This window comes from Dama dama, chromosome 4 (genome assembly GCF_033118175.1).
Source record: "Dama dama isolate Ldn47 chromosome 4, ASM3311817v1, whole genome shotgun sequence".
Lineage (NCBI taxonomy): Eukaryota > Metazoa > Chordata > Mammalia > Artiodactyla > Cervidae > Dama > Dama dama.
Window position 1 is genome coordinate 61,099,543 of NC_083684.1, and position 16,108 is coordinate 61,115,650.

Consider the following 16,108-nt stretch of genomic DNA (forward strand, 5'->3'; position numbering starts at 1 on the left):
GAAAGGAGGCTAGGCTTTCGAGAAAAGGCCAGCGACTTCGACAAGGGGCGGAGCCGCTAGACGGGGGCCCGAGGAAGCTAGAGCCAGCGTGGACCAATAAGGCTGCTGAGATCGGGTCCTCTGCGGGAAAGTGGGCGTGGCCTAGGGGGGAAAACACCAAGAAAGCTCCGGAGGTTCTAGGCCAGGAAGACGCCCTCTGCGGTGAAGGAAAGGTAAGGGGCTGGAGCGTCCTAGACTCTTCGGTCCTGGGAAGAAGGGAGGCGGGGGACAGGAGGGCTGGAAAACTGGATCTCGGGGGAGGACCCCGGTACCTCTAGGTCCCGGGAGAAGAGGAGGCTGGGGCCTCGACCTTTGGGTTTAGGGAAAGAGGGGGTCGAGATCCCGGATTCCTGAGTCTAAGCGAAGAGGATGCTGGAAGCCAGGACTCCTGGGTCTGAGGAAGGAAAGGCTGGAGGCTCAGATTCCTAGGTCCGGAGAACTTAACGCTTTGAATCTTGATTCTTGGAAGGGGACGGGGAGCGGCGCTGGAAGTCCAGACTCCTGTGTCCAGGGGGAGGAGGAGTCTTGGGACAAACATATTCCACCTCTCCGCCCCCAACAGACCACGCCGCCATGCCTCCCTCTGGGCCCCGTGCAGCCCTCTTCCTCCTGCCGTCTCTACTGCTGCTGCGCGCTGTTCTGGCCGTGCCCCTGGAGCGGGGGGCGCCCAAGGAGGAGAATCCCGCGACCGAGAGCCCTGTAAGTGGCCCTTCCCTGCTTGCCAGTCATGTGTTTGCAGTGGTACTACAGTTCCCGCTACCCCGTGGCCCCTGGGTGGCTACGGATGTGGCTTGGAGTTTGCCTGCCATTCTTTGCGGTCCCAGAGCTTTGACGTGGTGAAAAACTTGAGGGCGTGTGTGCGTGTGTGTGTGTGTGTGTGTGTGTGTGTGTGTGTGTCAGATTTTAAGTCTCTCTCTGACTATGAGGTATGGGGAATCAGGTCAGATTTTAGATAGAAAATCTGCATCCCGCCCTCGGGACCCTGCCCCCTACCCCCCCCCCCCACCTAAATATTTCTGCTCCTTTAAGACGCCCTCCCCTCAAGAAGGAAGCTGGGGGCGGGGGGGGGAGCGAAACTACATTTCCCAATAGCACGCTGAGCTGGTGATGTTAGCTAACTGCGGTGTTCTCACGTCAGGGAGCTCATGGGAGTTGTAGTTTAAAGTATGATGGGCATGGGGCATGGAAAATACTTTTATTCCAATGCGTGTCTGTCAAACCCTATGAAACCTATGGTCTTAGGGAATTTGGAACTTTAAAAGATCCTCAAGGCTAGTGCCCTGATTCGTGACCCGAATCCTACAGCTTCCAATAGGAATGGACACGTTGCTGTCTCTGGAACAGATCATTCTGAGTTCCTGTGTGTGGTGTGGCAGGTCCCCACCCAGCAGCTGAGACCTTTGCCCCGTGAATTCTCTGCAGACACAGAAGTGCAGCTTGAGTTCCCTTTCCCTTAGTTCATTTAGAGCAAGCCCCCTGCCCTCACAGACCAGCTTAGCTCACTGGAAAGGCCGGGGCCACTGAGAATGAACCACTAGCGGTGATGGTCAGGGAGGAAGGAGAGATCATTTGAACTGAGATCTGGAGTGCCGGGAAGAATATTCCAGGCAGAAGGAACAGCCTGTGCAAAGGCTGCATGGTGGAGAGCAGAGTGAGCAGAAGGACATAGAGGAGGCCAGTGTGGCTTGAGACAGAGTGAAATAAGGGGAGACTAGGTCAGAGATGGACTGGGGCAGATCACACATGGCCTTGTGGACCATGGTGGAGACTTTATTCTGAGGCTAACAGAAGGTTATAAATGGCAATGACAGCAGTCATAATAACACCGACAGCTCCTACTAAGTGCTGAAGGAAAAAAGTGAAGGGGGCAGCAGAGGATGAGATGGTTAGATAGCATCACCGACTCAATGAACATGACTTTGAGCAAACTCCAGAAGATAGTGAAGGACAGAGAAGCCGGCATGCTGCAGTCCATGGGGTCGCAAGGAGTCAGACATGACTGAGCAACTGAACAACAACAAAGCTCTGAATTAAATATTTAGTGATATTAACTCCTCTAATCTTCATAACAGCCCCTATGAGGTAGGTATTCCTTAACCTTACTTTACAGGTGAGGAAGCTGAGGCACAGAGTTAAGTATCTTGACCAAGGACTAAGGTTGCAAGACTTCTCGCATAAAGGATGCTCACTTAAAATTAAATTTCAGATATGCAATGAATAATTAATATAAGTGCCCTCCATGCAGTATCCATATTCTGAAAGTTATTTGTTGTTTTAGCTGAAATTTAAATTTAAGTAGGCATCCTAGCAGTCCTACTAGTCATTACATGGCTAGTCATTGGCAGATTTGGGATTCAGCCTACTCTGTTTGGTTGAATGATGGCCCCCAAAGATGTCCATGCCCAGAACCTGTGAACATATGGCAAAAGAGTGTTTGCAGGTATGATTGAGTTAGGTGGAGAAGTAATCCTGTATTTTTGTTTGTTTGTTTACAGAGGATGACTTTACTTTTATGAAACAGCAACAAAAAAAACCCTGTATCTGAATATATATGACTAGTTGCTGGCATACACAGGGGTGTATCCATGTGTAGAAAGAATTGCAAAAACATTCCATGCTGCAAACTTTGTTTTTCTCCTTGACACTTTTCACTTTCTTTTTCACAGTTCTGTATACTGTAGTATTTTGTTGTTGAGTTGCTAAGTCGTGTCTGACTCTTTGAGGCGACCCCGTAGACTGGAGCCTACCAGCTCTTCTGTCTGTGGGATTTCCCAGGCAAGAATACTGGAGTGGGTTGGCTATTTCCTTCTCTATGTCCTGTACTGTTCAGATGGGCCCAGTGTAACCACAAGGGTCCCCTAGAAGAGAGGCAAGAAGGTCAGTGTCAGAGGCGATGTGATGATGTAAGCAGAGGTCAGAGTGAGGCAAGGCCATAAGCCAAGGAATGCAGGCGGCCTCTAGATGCTGGAAAAGGCAAGGAAGCAGACTGTTCCCCTAAGTCTCCAGAATAAGCCCAGTCCTGCTGAACCACTTTGGACTTGTGACTTCCCGAACTCTGTTAAGAGAATAAATTTTTACGGCTCTAAGTCGCTTAGTTTGTGATATTTGTTAGAGCAGCAGTAGGACGCTATTAAACCCACAGTGACATAGATGGGCGATCTCTTCCCATTTCTTTTCCTCAACATGTGTAATGATCGCCGTGGTAGACTGAGTGTCTTCTAAAGCCTTACTACGTGTCAGGCTTCTTATCTCATTACTTTTCACCACAGTTCTGAGAAGTAGGGAATTTTATTGTCTGTGGAAGAGTGAGACCCTGGAAAAGGAAAGTGGCAGGGCTAGGACTAAGAGCCCAGGGATTTTTATCAGTCTTTTTCTTTTTTTGGCCTTGCCATGAGGCATGTGGGATCTTAGTTCCCCGACCAGGGATTGAACCTTCACCCCCTGCATTGGAAGTGCAAACTCTTAACCACCGGACCATAAGGAAGTTCTGGTTTTTGTCTGTCTGGTTCACTGGCTGTGTTCTCTTGAACAGTGCCTAGGAAATGACAGGGGCTGGGTGAATGCTGGTTGAATGAATGACTGTGTGTTTCACTGCTTGCCAATAAATTGCAGTATGTCCACTCTGGGGGCATAGTGTTTACCCATGTGATTTTTAATTTCATCTCCAGCACAGACAGACCTAAGAGGAGGTGAGAGCTGAGGCCCATAGGATTGGGTAATTTGTCTGTGATTACAGAGCAACCGAGGTTGCTGGCTCCAGAGCCTGTGTCCCAGGGGGGAGATCTCCTGCTCAGGGTTGTGGGGTGGTCTTTGAGTCCTATCTGCAGGGCAGAACCAGAGAAGGGGCCAGGGCTGGCACTGCTATGTTCATCTTTGTTGCTCCAGGACACAGGCCTGTACTATCACCGGTACCTCCAGGAAGTCATCAATGTGCTGGAGACTGACGGGCACTTCCGGGAAAAGCTGCAGGCTGCCAACGCCGAGGACATCAAGGTGCGGTGTGGCTGGGTATGAGCGCGCTGGGTGGGGATGAGGGGATGCGTGCTCAGAGGGCAGAGTCTGAGCCTGGGGAAGAAGAAGTCACTTCTCCAGGTTGCATAGCTGGGAAAGGATCTGGGCCGGGGGGAGACAGAATGTGTGGTTAAGTGTGGATGTGGGTGGGCCATGGTTTCCAGTATCAGGTCTGTCAGCTGTGTGGCCTCCCTGCACTGTGCCTCAGTTTTCCCATCTGAAAAGTGGGGCGATGACAGGACTGTCTGAGGTAAGACATGTAAAAGATATGGACGTGCACAGTGTCTGTCCTCAGTCTGCACTCTGCAAGGTATGATTCTGTGAGTTCTCAGCAAAGTGCTGTCCACACAGGAAGAATTCAAAACACAGGAGATGCTGTCATCACGCACATCTCCTCTAACTCACCTTAAGCCTCCAGAGGAGTTGGGATTCTCCCCATTTTACAGAGGCGGACCCTGAGGTCCTGGTAGCAGTGTTTGTCCTTCCCAGAGGCCTGGGTCTCAATCCCTGGACTGACTGAGCCCTGAGCCCATATCCTGACCCATCCCCTAAGCAGAGTCTCTTGAAAAGAATGCTCACTCTCACACACACACAGACACACACACAACTGCCTGCCCCGCTCCTCTGCCCTACCCCAAACTCCTTGACCCAGGGCTGATGAGGAGGGCAGCTCTGCTCCCTGCAAACCTCCCAGCATTCCTGGGGTTCTCATCTGTCCCCATTTACCTGGACCCCCCGACAATGGATGGGTGGAACCAGACAATGAGCCCAGCCCGTCCCGCTGCCTAGCCAGAGAAACAGTAGCCCTAGAGCCTACGTAGCTTGTTCAAGGTCATACAAGTGGGAAATAACGTCAGAAACAGTGGCCACGTAGGCAGGCAGGTTCTGGAGTGGCATGGTGCTGGGTTCCAATCCCAGCCCCGCCCCCTCACGCTCTTCTGAGCAAGTGGACGCACCCCTCTGTGCCGCCCCCCGCCCCCCGCCCTGCACTTTCTCTGTTTCAGGGGCGGGGGCGGGGGGTGTCGTGTGAATCAGCCTTATCTAAATGTCGATCCTGTCTTGGGGGCTTTGGGGCACCCCAGGAAGGCATCAGAAAGCTTGCAGAAGGCTCCAGAGAGGGCGGCTTGACCCAGTGTCTCCTCTCTCCTGGGCAGAGTGGGAAGCTGAGCCGGGAGCTGGACTTCGTCAGCCACCATGTCCGCACCAAGCTGGATGAGCTGAAGCGGCAGGAGGTGTCTAGGCTGAGGATGCTGCTCAAGGCCAAGATGGACGCCCAGCAGGAGCCCAGTGAGTGCGGCGCAGTGGGCGGGGCCGATGAGGCGGGGGGCGGGGCCGATGAGGCGGGGGGCGGGGCCAGTGGGTCAGGAGGCCTCCCTCCCCTGCATCTAGGTGATTTGGGCAGGGAGCGCCTCCGGGGTCTCCTCCTCACCATGTTTGTAAAATCTGTGTAGAAGATTGATCAGATTTTCTTCCTAGCACTTTAAAAAATTTTTATTTTTTTTTACATTTGTTTATTTGGCTGTGCTGGGTTTTCCTTGCTGGGCAGACCACCAGTGAAAGAGCAAGGGCTACTCTCTAGTTGCGGTGCAGGGGCTTCTCTTGTGGTGGAGCACGGGCTCCAGGCGCGGTGGGCTTCTGTAGTTGCGGCTCCCCAGCTCTAGAGCACAGGCTAGATAGTTGCAGCGGTCAGGCTCAGTTGCTCCAAGGCATGTGAGATCTTCCCAGACCAGCGATCGAACCTGTGTCTCCTGCATTAGCAGGCAGATTCTTCACCACTGAACCACCAGGGAGGCCCCCAGATTTTCCATTTTTATAAGGACTCCTGTCATATGGGATTAAGGCTCACCCTCATAACCTCATTTTAACTTGATCACCTCTGTAAAACCCTGTCTCCAAATAAGTTCTGCGATACTGGGGGTCAGGATTTCAATCCCTGTGTGAATGTAGGGGCAAGGCAGTTCAACCCATAACGGAGGTTGAGTATCGTGTGCTCTGAAGCCCAACTAGTCTTCATTCTGCCTCTTCTTAGATGGTGACCTAGATGTCCCTTTCCCTCTCTGAGCCTCAGTTTCCGCAACCATAATGTGAGATAATTGCGGAACCTATGTGAGACTTTTGTGAAAAGTAAATGCATTAATATATTTAATGTGTTTAGGGAGCAGGGCCTGGCATGTAGTATGTATTTGACACATGTTGGTTATTATCGTGGTTATTACAATTTTCAGCATCAGATTCAGTTGTGTTCATTGCCTCCTCCACGAAGCCCTCCATGATTGCTCCAGGCCCATTCGTGCTGTCCTCTGTGACATCCTTCCATGCCCTCTGTGACCTCCTTTAGAGCAGATCCAGCCCATCCAGTCCAGGATAGGGATTTTGGAAGAAGGAACATTCTATGAGTTCATGCTTTTCCCCCCCATCTTCCCTCTCATCCAGATGTACAGTTGGATCACCTGAACCTCCTGAAGCAATTTGAACACCTGGACCCTCAGAATCAGCACACATTTGAGGCCCGGGACCTAGAGCTGTTGATCCAGACGGTAACTTGCAGGGGACCTGAAGGCAGAGGACTGAGGGCAGCCTTCTGCCCTCAGGGGAAGAAGGGGGCGGAGCCCAGGACGAGCCTGCTCACCCCCGCCTGGTGTTCTCTGAGGCCAGCAGGCTGCAGAGGGCTGGGTGTGCCTAAAAACGGCTTCCCCAGATTCTCTACAGGAAGGCAGAGTTGAGGGGTGGGGGGAGTTGGCTCCAGTCACACCTGGGTTCAGATCTCTCCCCTGTGACTGGAGGGCAGGGATTTCCTCTGTGTCCTTGTTGTAGGCAGAATAACAGCCCCTCGAAAGATGTTACCTGTTCACTATATGACCTGATGTGGCAAAAGGGCCTGTGCATATGTGATTAAGCCAAGGATATTGAGATGGGGGATGAGCCTGAGTTATCCCGGTGGGCCCTTAGTGTCATCAAAAGGGTCCTTATAGGGTTCTCTGGCATTCTAGTGTTAGGATTCCAGGCTTTCACTGTAATGGCCCAGGGTCCATCCCTGGTCAGGGAACTGAGATCCTGCCAAGTGTGTTGCATGGCAAAGAAAAAAAAAAAATTGAGTTTACTTCTGGATGTTCCCTGGGGGTCCAGTGGTTAGGATTCTGAGCTTTCACTGCCGAGGGTGCAGGTTCATCCCCTGATTGGGGCAGCCAAGAAAAAAGTCTTTGTAAAAACTGGAAAAGTCAAAGAAGAGGATTCTCTCCTAGAATCTCCGGAGGGAGGCACGGCTTTTCCAGCACTGTAATTGCAGCCCACTGAAACTAATTTCAGACTCCAGCCTCCATACTGTAAGATGATGTGTGTGTTTTTTTAAGCCACAAAATTGACTGTAATTTGTTAGACCAGCCCAGCAACTAAACAGTCCTCGTGTGAGAAGTGGGATCCGCAGCCGGGCCTCCTGCGCAAAGCCACGTGTGGGGCTGGGGAGTGGCCAGGGATGCTCAGGCCTGCCCTGGCCTCTGCCTCTCCCTGGCTCACAGCCCTGCTGTAGCTGCCTGGACAGAACCCACTCCCTTCCTCCTAGCCTGAACCTCAGCCTGCTTTCCTGGCTGACTGGAGCGCCATCTAGTGGCCATAAAGATAATAACAGTCATTTGACCTCTGTCCCTGAGAGATGTTTCTGCCGCTTCTTTCCAAGACATTCTGGAAACTGTCTGCTTTCCTCCAGCCCCACTGTCATTCTCCTGGTCTCAACCCCTGTCATATTGAGAAATGGGCTTCTTGCTTCTGCCTTTCACACGCATCAACAGGGTTTCTTGGCACTTTTGGCATTTGGGGCTGAATAATTTGTTGTGGGGCTGTTTGTGCATTGTGTGGTGTTTAGCAGCATTCCTGGCCTCTACCCACTAGATGCCAATAGACCTCCCCCAGCTGTGACCAACAGTATCTGTAGACATTGACAGCTGTCCCCTGGGGACCACAGTCAGCCCAGGTTGAGAACCTCTGTCTGTTCCCCACACAACAGCTGTATTGGCTTTCTATTGCTTCCATATAACAAATTACCACAGACTCATGGCTTAAAACAACACAAAGGTTTCTCTCATAGTTCTGGAGGACGGAAGTCCAAAATCAGTATCACTGGGCCAAAACCAAAGTTTCTTTAGAGGCATCTGCTCCTTTCTACCTCTAGCTGCTGGGGGTTGCCAGCATTCCTTGGCTTGTAGACACCTCACTCCATGTCCAGGCATGCTCTCTGTCTTTCTCTGTGTCCTCTCTGTAGACACTAGTCCTTAGAATTAGGGCCCACCCTCATCCAGCAGGACCTTATCTTACCTAATTAGATCTGCAAAGATCCTGTTTCAAAGAAAAGTCACATTCTGCAGTTCTGTTCAGATGACTTCTGAGGTGGGGGGTGGGGGACCCTGTACCACCCACTATGCATTTTTATCTCCAATTTCCAGAGGCAGAAACAGAGGCACTGAGAGAATGAGTGACTAGCCCGAGGTGATACAGCAGCTGGGACTTGCTCACATAACAGAGCCTAGATTTGAACCCTGGACAGAATAATTACAGCCCTCATGATCTTTATTCTCTTAACTGTACTGCTTTCCCTAGTAAGCCACCTCATGAGCTATTCCTTATTATTTATTCCTCCAAAATCTTGAGATTGTGGAGGACTTGAAAAAGGTGAGTTAATGTCACTATTGTGTAACCATCCTCATCTTTTTTTGAGCAAAGAGGGGAGGCTGTGGGTTATGGGGCAAGAAGCGACATCAGGACCTAAGACCCAGCATGGTGGGAGAGGGGCCAGATTCAGAGCCAAGGGCCTGGCGCTCAGAGGTTGGAATTAGGAACTGGGCATAGAGGTGAGGTGGGAATGACCGGCTCCCTTTCCCCAGGCCACTCGGGACCTGGCCCAGTACGACGCAGCCCATCATGAAGAGTTCAAACGCTACGAAATGCTCAAAGAACACGAGAGACGCCGTTATCTGGAGTCCCTGGGGGAAGAGCAGCGGAAGGAGGCGGAGAGGAAGCTGGAAGAGCAACAGCGCCGGCACCGAGAACACCCCAAAGTCAATGTGCCTGTAAGGACCCCCATTCATGCCTAACCCCCACCACGTCCAACTTTCCGAGCTCCACAAGAAAGCAGCTGAAAAACTATAACTCCCAGCAGACCTTGAGGCAGAGCTCCCTTTTAATGTGCCTAGCTACCTCCAGGGGCTGCTGGGAGTTATAGTTTTCTTGTTTGAGGGGTAAGACATTCGAGGGATGGGGGTAAAAGGGTTCTCTAGCTTCATCCTGTGGGACCCAGCCTTCTTGCTCATGAGCCCCTGGCTCTCCCTTCCACAGGGCAGCCAAGCCCAGTTGAAGGAGGTGTGGGAGGAACTGGATGGATTGGACCCCAACAGGTTTAACCCGAAGACCTTCTTCATACTGCATGGTAAGGTGGGGAGGGAGTCCCAGAACCCAGGTTAACACTGAGGTCTGACCTGTCTGGGGCCTGAATGCTGAAAAGGGGTCTCCCTCATGTCATGGGGCTTAAGAAGGCCAAAGAGTGCTGAGCCCCTCTCCCCTGGTGGTCAGGAAGACCCTGTCGCTCCCTGTTGTTGGGGCCAGGATTTGCATACAAGAGCTGGTCCTTTCTTCTGGGGTACACCAGACTTCTGGGTTGTAAGGACTGATCATTATCCCTAACAGAGCTTGGCTTGGCTAGGCATGGACCCCCCACTTCATGGCAGTCCAGAAGCCCCGGTTGCCCCTGGGGTCCTGTCGCTAAGGCGGGGTTTCTGGGGGGTGCTAAACCCTAGTCACCAGGCCTCCAGGGAGCCCCTTCCACATGCTAATTCCGGGGCACATTCCCCTTCATTCTCCTCCTGTCTGGAAACATCACTTCTGTGTCCAGCCTCTAATTCCAAAACCTCCAAATACCAGACGTTTGGCTCTGAATCTGGCCCGTGCTGGATCTTATATCCTGATGTCACTTTTTTTTTTTGACTGTGCCTTGAGGCTTGCAGGATCTTAGTTCCCTGACCAGGGATTGAACCAGGGGCCCTTGGCAGTTAAAGCGCAGAGTCCTAACTTTACAGGACGACCAGGGAATCCCCCTGATGTCACTTTGTCACTTCTTGCCAGGCCCCCTCAGGTGTGCCCAGGATCCTAACGCAAAAGCTATAGCCTGTCACCAGAGCTTAGCAGGGTCTGATTCATTTATTCAACAAATGTTTGCTAAGTGACCTCTAAGGACTGAGCTTCATGGAGACCCTGTAGATACAGATGTGAACAAAAGAAAGTCTCCCTGCCATCACAGAGCCTGTGATCAGGCAAATACTCTATTTTAAGTGAATCAAAGTGACCTTGGAGTGTAAGACACACTTGAATTTTATACAAACTGCCCTTTAAACTGACACACCCTCAATGATAAGATGCCTCCCAATTTCATGGATGATAAAATATGGGGAGCAAAAAAAGGACATTTTTAGAATTGGTGAAGTTGGTTCTATAGTAGATGATCAGAGAGTCACATGTACCATGGAAACAAGGACATCGGAATTTCGGGTCTACAGTGACGATTTTTAGATAGCTTGGTCTGGAAAGGTGTTTGCTAGGTCAGCATTGTCCAGCAGAACTTTCTACGCTGATGGAAATGTTCCACGCCTGTGTTGTCCAATACAGCAGCCACCAGCCCCATGTTGCTTTTTTTTTTTTTTGCCATACCACACAGAGTACGGGATCTTAGTTCCCCAACCAGGGATTGAACACGTGCTCCCTGCAGTAGAAGCATAGAGTCTTAACCACTGGATCACCAGCAAAGTCTTTTTTTTTTTTAATGAGAGTGTTTATTAACCCAGCATCCTTTGTTCTTTTTTTTTTGAATTAATTTTTATTGGGTCGTAGTTGATTTACAATGTTGTGTTACTTTCTGCTGTACAGCGAAGTGACTCCATTTTAGCTTCTTTTTAGCTTATTTTTTTAAGCTACTTTCCCCATGTAGATCATTACAGAGTATTGAGTAGAGTTCCCTGTGGTTCTTATTAGTTCCCATGTGTTCCATTAGTTCCCATGGCTATTAATTAAGGACTTGAAATGTGGGTTTTACAACTAAGAAACAGAATAGTGGTGGGGGGGGCAGTTAAGTTAAATTTTAAAAATTTTGTGATTGTAGTAAAATATGCTTGACATAAAAAAAAATACACTTGACATAAAATCTACCATCTTAGCCATTTTTAAATGTACATTTCAATAGAGTTAAGTACACTCACATTGTTATGCAAGTGTTTTCATCTTTGCAAAAACTGAAGCTCTGTGTTAATCATCAGTTCCGCATGACCTTTCCCCCAGCCCGTAGTTACTTCTGTTTTCTTTTCTCTATGATTTTTAACTCTTCTAGCTACTGCATAGAAGTGGAATTGTACAGTATTTGTCTTTTTGTGACTGGCTTATTTCACTTAGCATAATGTCAAGGAAATGAGTTTTTCATTGTATGTGATTGTTGTTCATTTAAATTTCATTTGCCCCATGTAGCTAGCAGCCACTGGATGGCACAGCACAGCTCAAGAGAGATGACATTTGAACCAAGACCTCGGTGAAGTGAGGGGTGGAGCCTCACAGATACTTGTCTAAATCGGGGGCACAGCAAACACAGGCAGGGGAGAATGAACTTGGTAGGTTTTCCAAGGTCACTGGAACAGAATGCTGGAAGAGAAGAATGATGAGAAACGGAATTCCCTGGCAATCCAGGGGTTAGGACTCCGAGCTTTTACTGCTGAGGGCTTTTACTGCTTTTACTGCTGAAAAAGGATTTTGAGCAGAGGAACTGACCCCACCTGCCTTAAGTGTTGACAGGATTCATCTGAGTGCTGGGTGCAGTGTCGAGGACAGGCTGTAGGGGCCAAGGGTCAAAACCAGGACCCAAGTCAGAAGTCATGAGATGCTGATGGCTGGACCATGGAAGTAGGAAAGAGTGATAGGATTCTTCTTGAAGGTCAAGCTGGTAGGACTTGGAGATGGACTGGATGAGGACTGTAATAGAACAAGAGTCAAGGGTGACTCTGAGATATTTGGCCTAAGCAACTGGAAGGAATGGGAGAGAAAAGCAAACAAGATTGGGAGCTGGGTCTGTTCACATCAAGTTAGAGATGTCTGTTAGACATTTAGGTGTCGATGGAGAGTAGGCAGTGGGATATTCAAGTGTGGAGGCAGCTGTGGATGGCATTAAAGTGAGGGAAACCCATCTAAGAAGTCTGGGTCAATTGAACTCTCCTTATGATGGCTAATGTTCTGTGCTGCCCAATATGGCAGCCACTGGCCATTTATGGGTATTGAGCACTTGCCATGTAGCAAGCGGAGAAGACGATGGCACCCCACTCCAGTACTCCTGCCTAGAAAATCCCATGGGTGGAGGAGCCTGGTAGGCTGCAGTCCATGGGGTCACGAAGAGTCGGACACGACTGAGCGACTTCACTTTCACTTTTCACTTTCCTTCATTGGAGAAGGAAATGGCAACCCACTCCAGTGTTCTTGCCTGGAGAATCGCAGGGACAGCAGAGCCTAGTGGGCTGCCATCTATGGGGTCGCACAGAGTCGGACACGACTGAAGCAACTTAGCAGCAGCAGCAGCATGTAGCAAGTGGGACTGATAAACTGAAATCTTACTCTTATTTGATACTGATTTAAATTTAAACAACCCATCTGATTCATGGCAACCATAATGGACAAATCTGAATATTTGATAGGAAAGACAATCCTGACCCCTGGGGTACACCAAAGTGTAGAGGTCAGGGAGAGGGCAGGGCTGGCTAAGGAAAATAAGGGCAGCTGGAGAGGAGAGAATGATGTTTTGGGAGCCAAAGGCAGAAAGTCAAGTTAAGGTGCAGGCTAAAGACTAACCATTGGATTTGCAAGGTCAGGGTTCCTGGATTACCGCCATGGGGTCAGTGAGCAAGGCACATATGGCACATTGGCAGGGAGAAGCTTCTCTGGCGATGGGAGTCAGCCCTGGGGTGGTTCTCAGGGAGGTGCCACTGACACCCCTGGATCCTGGGCAAAGGGGCTGATCCTGTGGCCAGATCACTGGTAGCTAGAGATCAAGTTATTCTGTAAGACAGTGGGCCCACGAATGGTCCCAATGGAGCCTGACCTTTATCTATTCCATTCTTGAGATCCTGGTTGGGAAAGGGGTGTCCTAGCATCAGGTCTGTGGGGCACTGAAGCCTGAAGGCCACCATCCTAACAACCACCCTGCTGTTGCCCATCCTCAGAACAGACCTCACATCAGCCAGAATTCCTTCTCTAGCAGATCAATAGGGACTTGACCCACTCTGTGCTCAGTCCCCCAAGAAACCTTGTTGTCTCTTCCTCAGATATCAACAGCGATGGTGTCCTGGATGAGCAGGAGCTGGAGGCCCTCTTCACCAAGGAGGTGAGTGTCTTGGAGGCCGTGGGTGAAAAGGATGCCCATATCAACCACATGTCCCCTTAGGATCCTCAGGGTCCCCTCAGGTCCCCCTGGATGTGGGTTCAGGAGGAAAACTACAACTCCCAGCAGGCCCTGGGGCAAAAAGAGGCTGCCAGGAGTGGCAGGGTATCCCAAAGACTGATGGGAGTTGAAGTTTTCTGTGTGTGGGGGGTTGGGGGGGGGCGTTGGTTAGGTTAGCCTGGGAAGGAGCATACCCTGGACCTCTCAGTACGTCCTGCCTTTCACTTGATTCTTGCAGCTGGAGAAGGTGTACGATCCAAAGAATGAGGACGATGACATGCGGGAGATGGAGGAGGAGCGGCTGCGCATGCGCGAGCACGTGATGAAGAATGTGAGTGGAGGGACCCGGGCTGTGGGCGGGGGTGAGATAGGTAGGTGGAAGGAGGTCCTGCTCCGTTGCTTACCCTTACCTGGCTCCCCAGGTGGACACCAACCAGGACCGCCTCGTGACCCTGGAGGAGTTCCTCGCATCCACGCAGAGGAAGGAGTTCGGGGACACCGGGGAGGGCTGGGAGGTGAGGACAAGGGCGATACTCTGGGTCCTGACTATCCCTCTCTCACAGACCTAGCCCTTCCTTCAGGGTCTCTGGCCACTTCTCTTTCTCTCTGGGCCTTCCATCCTCAGCTCTCTGTCCCCCCACCCCCCTGGAATTTCTCTCGCCCCATCCCTGATCTTCCCCAACTCTGGCCTTTATCCCCTTTCCCAGTTCTGGTCTCTCTATCCACACACCTGACCCAGGCCTCCCCACCTTCCCTGAATCTCCTCCATCAGCAGGGCCAAGGCTGGTGTCCCCCTGCCGATGGCCCCTGTTCTCACCCTGCAGACGGTAGAGATGCACCCTGCATACACGGAGGAGGAGCTGAGGCGTTTTGAGGAGGAGCTGGCTGCCCGGGAGGCAGAGCTCAATGCCAAGGCCCAGCGCCTCAGCCAGGAAACCGAGGCTCTGGGGCGTTCCCAGGGCCGCCTGGAGGCCCAGAAGAGAGAGCTGCAGCAGGTGACTGGCCAGGGAAATGGATCCATTCTCTGATCCCTGGTGGCCTTTGTCCTAGTGTGTCCACAAATGGGGAAGGCCTGAGGCCACTATGTTAAATCACCGGTAGATCCATGGGTGGCAGCAGCCGCCATCTTGAGTAAGGGCAGACATTGTTCTCATCCCTGGCTGCTGTGCAGCTGCCATGTTGGATAAGGGCAGTGAGGTTGTAAGCAGGAAAGGAGGGGGCCAAAGAGAGACGAGGAGGCTTCCCTGTCCCAAGTTGTGACCCAAGCCATGACAAGTAAGGGAGAACTGGATCTTTAACTAGTATTAAGTCTCTCAATGAGAGAGAAAAACTGAAGCCCCTTGAGAAAGGACTGGTCCATGACCACACAGCAGGTTGCCATGGAGACTCAGTATCCTACCATCTTGCCTCTGTGATCTCCCCCACCCCCTGCAGGCTGTTCTGCAAATGGAACAGAGGAAACAGCAGCAGCAAAGCCACAACAACCCAGCCCCTGGCCCCGAGGGACGGCTGAAGTTCCACCCGGACACAGGTGCTGGCCCCTTGGGCCCAGGGGCCAGGGAGGGAGCTGGGGGCCCAGATTTCTGGGTCTGAGGGAGGAGGGGCTGCGATGTCTAGCCCTACCATGTTCTCCCTCCCTTTCCAGATGATGCACCCGTCCCAGCTCCAGCCGGTGACCAGAAGGATGTGGATGCTTCAGAACAGAAGGTCCCAGAACAGACCCCTGAGCCTCCCCAGCTGGACTCACAGCACCTGTGATCGTTCCAGAACCCCAACACTCTGGGTTCCTCCCAAGGCTGATGGGAGGGGGGTGGAGTGTCACAATCAAACTCCTCTGGGGACCCGGCCACACCCGTGGCCTCCTGGGGGAGGGGGAACAGGCTGGCTGTTCCCTCCTCATACTGCTGCCTGGGCCCCATATCTGCCGCCTCAGCCTCCACAGCCTTCCAATCTGTGGTCCCCTCTTTCTGTTCCCCCTCCAAGGGACTTGCCTTCTCGTATCCAGTTGAATGCTCACTGGCCTCAGCCTCACTTAGGGAAGCCCCCTCCCTCGAGGGAGGGTCTGTTCACACCTGCCTTTCTAGTTGGTTTGGCCTTGACGCCCAGGTTGTGGCCACTCCAGCATCCCGCATCCCCACAGTTGCTGGAATCCTGCTTGCTGCTCTGGGCCCAGCTTCTGCTGGTCTGTGGGGCTTCAGTGGCCCCTCAACACCTTTCTCTACCTTTTGTGGGACTGGTGATGCCTCAAAGACAGTGTCTACCCCATGGCTGGGTGTGAGGGCCAGAAGAATCCTCTGCATTGCTGATCAACTCTGATCCCAGGAGCCCTGCCTCTCCTGACCCCTGGTTTCCAGCCATCTCAGCCCCCTCCCTGATATCATGGCTCCTAGACCCTTCCTTCCACAGCCCCAGAAGGGTCACAGAACTGACCCTATCCCAGGATTAGGTTCCAGCCCCTCAGCCTTTCTGGCCTTATCTCACACGGGTCCCTGTCCTGCTCTGTACGCTGGTTCCATCCAAATACACTTTCTGGAACAAATCCATGCCTCTGTTTCTTTGGAAACCCTGTTTCTTCTGAAACTCCACCTGTTCTTCACCTGTCAAAGA

The 16,108-nt window shown here is 51.5% G+C and overlaps 2 protein-coding genes across 4 annotated transcripts in view; one reads left to right on the forward strand and one right to left on the reverse strand.

Moving 5' to 3' along the window:
- Positions 1–16,108, reverse strand: part of TULP2 (TUB like protein 2) — a 62,323-nt gene that overhangs the window by 8,376 nt on the left and 37,839 nt on the right. The window lies entirely within an intron of this gene.
- Positions 77–16,040, forward strand: NUCB1 (nucleobindin 1). Of its 2 annotated transcripts, none has more exons than XM_061139788.1 (13): positions 77–212; positions 602–738; positions 3,925–4,032; positions 5,205–5,337; positions 6,484–6,587; positions 8,925–9,110; positions 9,376–9,466; positions 13,386–13,444; positions 13,740–13,832; positions 13,924–14,016; positions 14,326–14,496; positions 14,936–15,032; positions 15,147–16,040. In XM_061139788.1, the coding sequence occupies exons 2-13, from the start codon at positions 613–615 to the stop codon at positions 15,257–15,259; spliced, it is 1,374 nt and encodes a 457-aa protein (XP_060995771.1). In that variant the 5' UTR covers positions 77–212; positions 602–612; the 3' UTR covers positions 15,260–16,040. The 2 variants fall into 2 exon arrangements, with proteins under 2 accessions (XP_060995771.1, XP_060995772.1); XM_061139789.1 differs by lacking the exon at positions 77–212 and adding an exon at positions 260–468.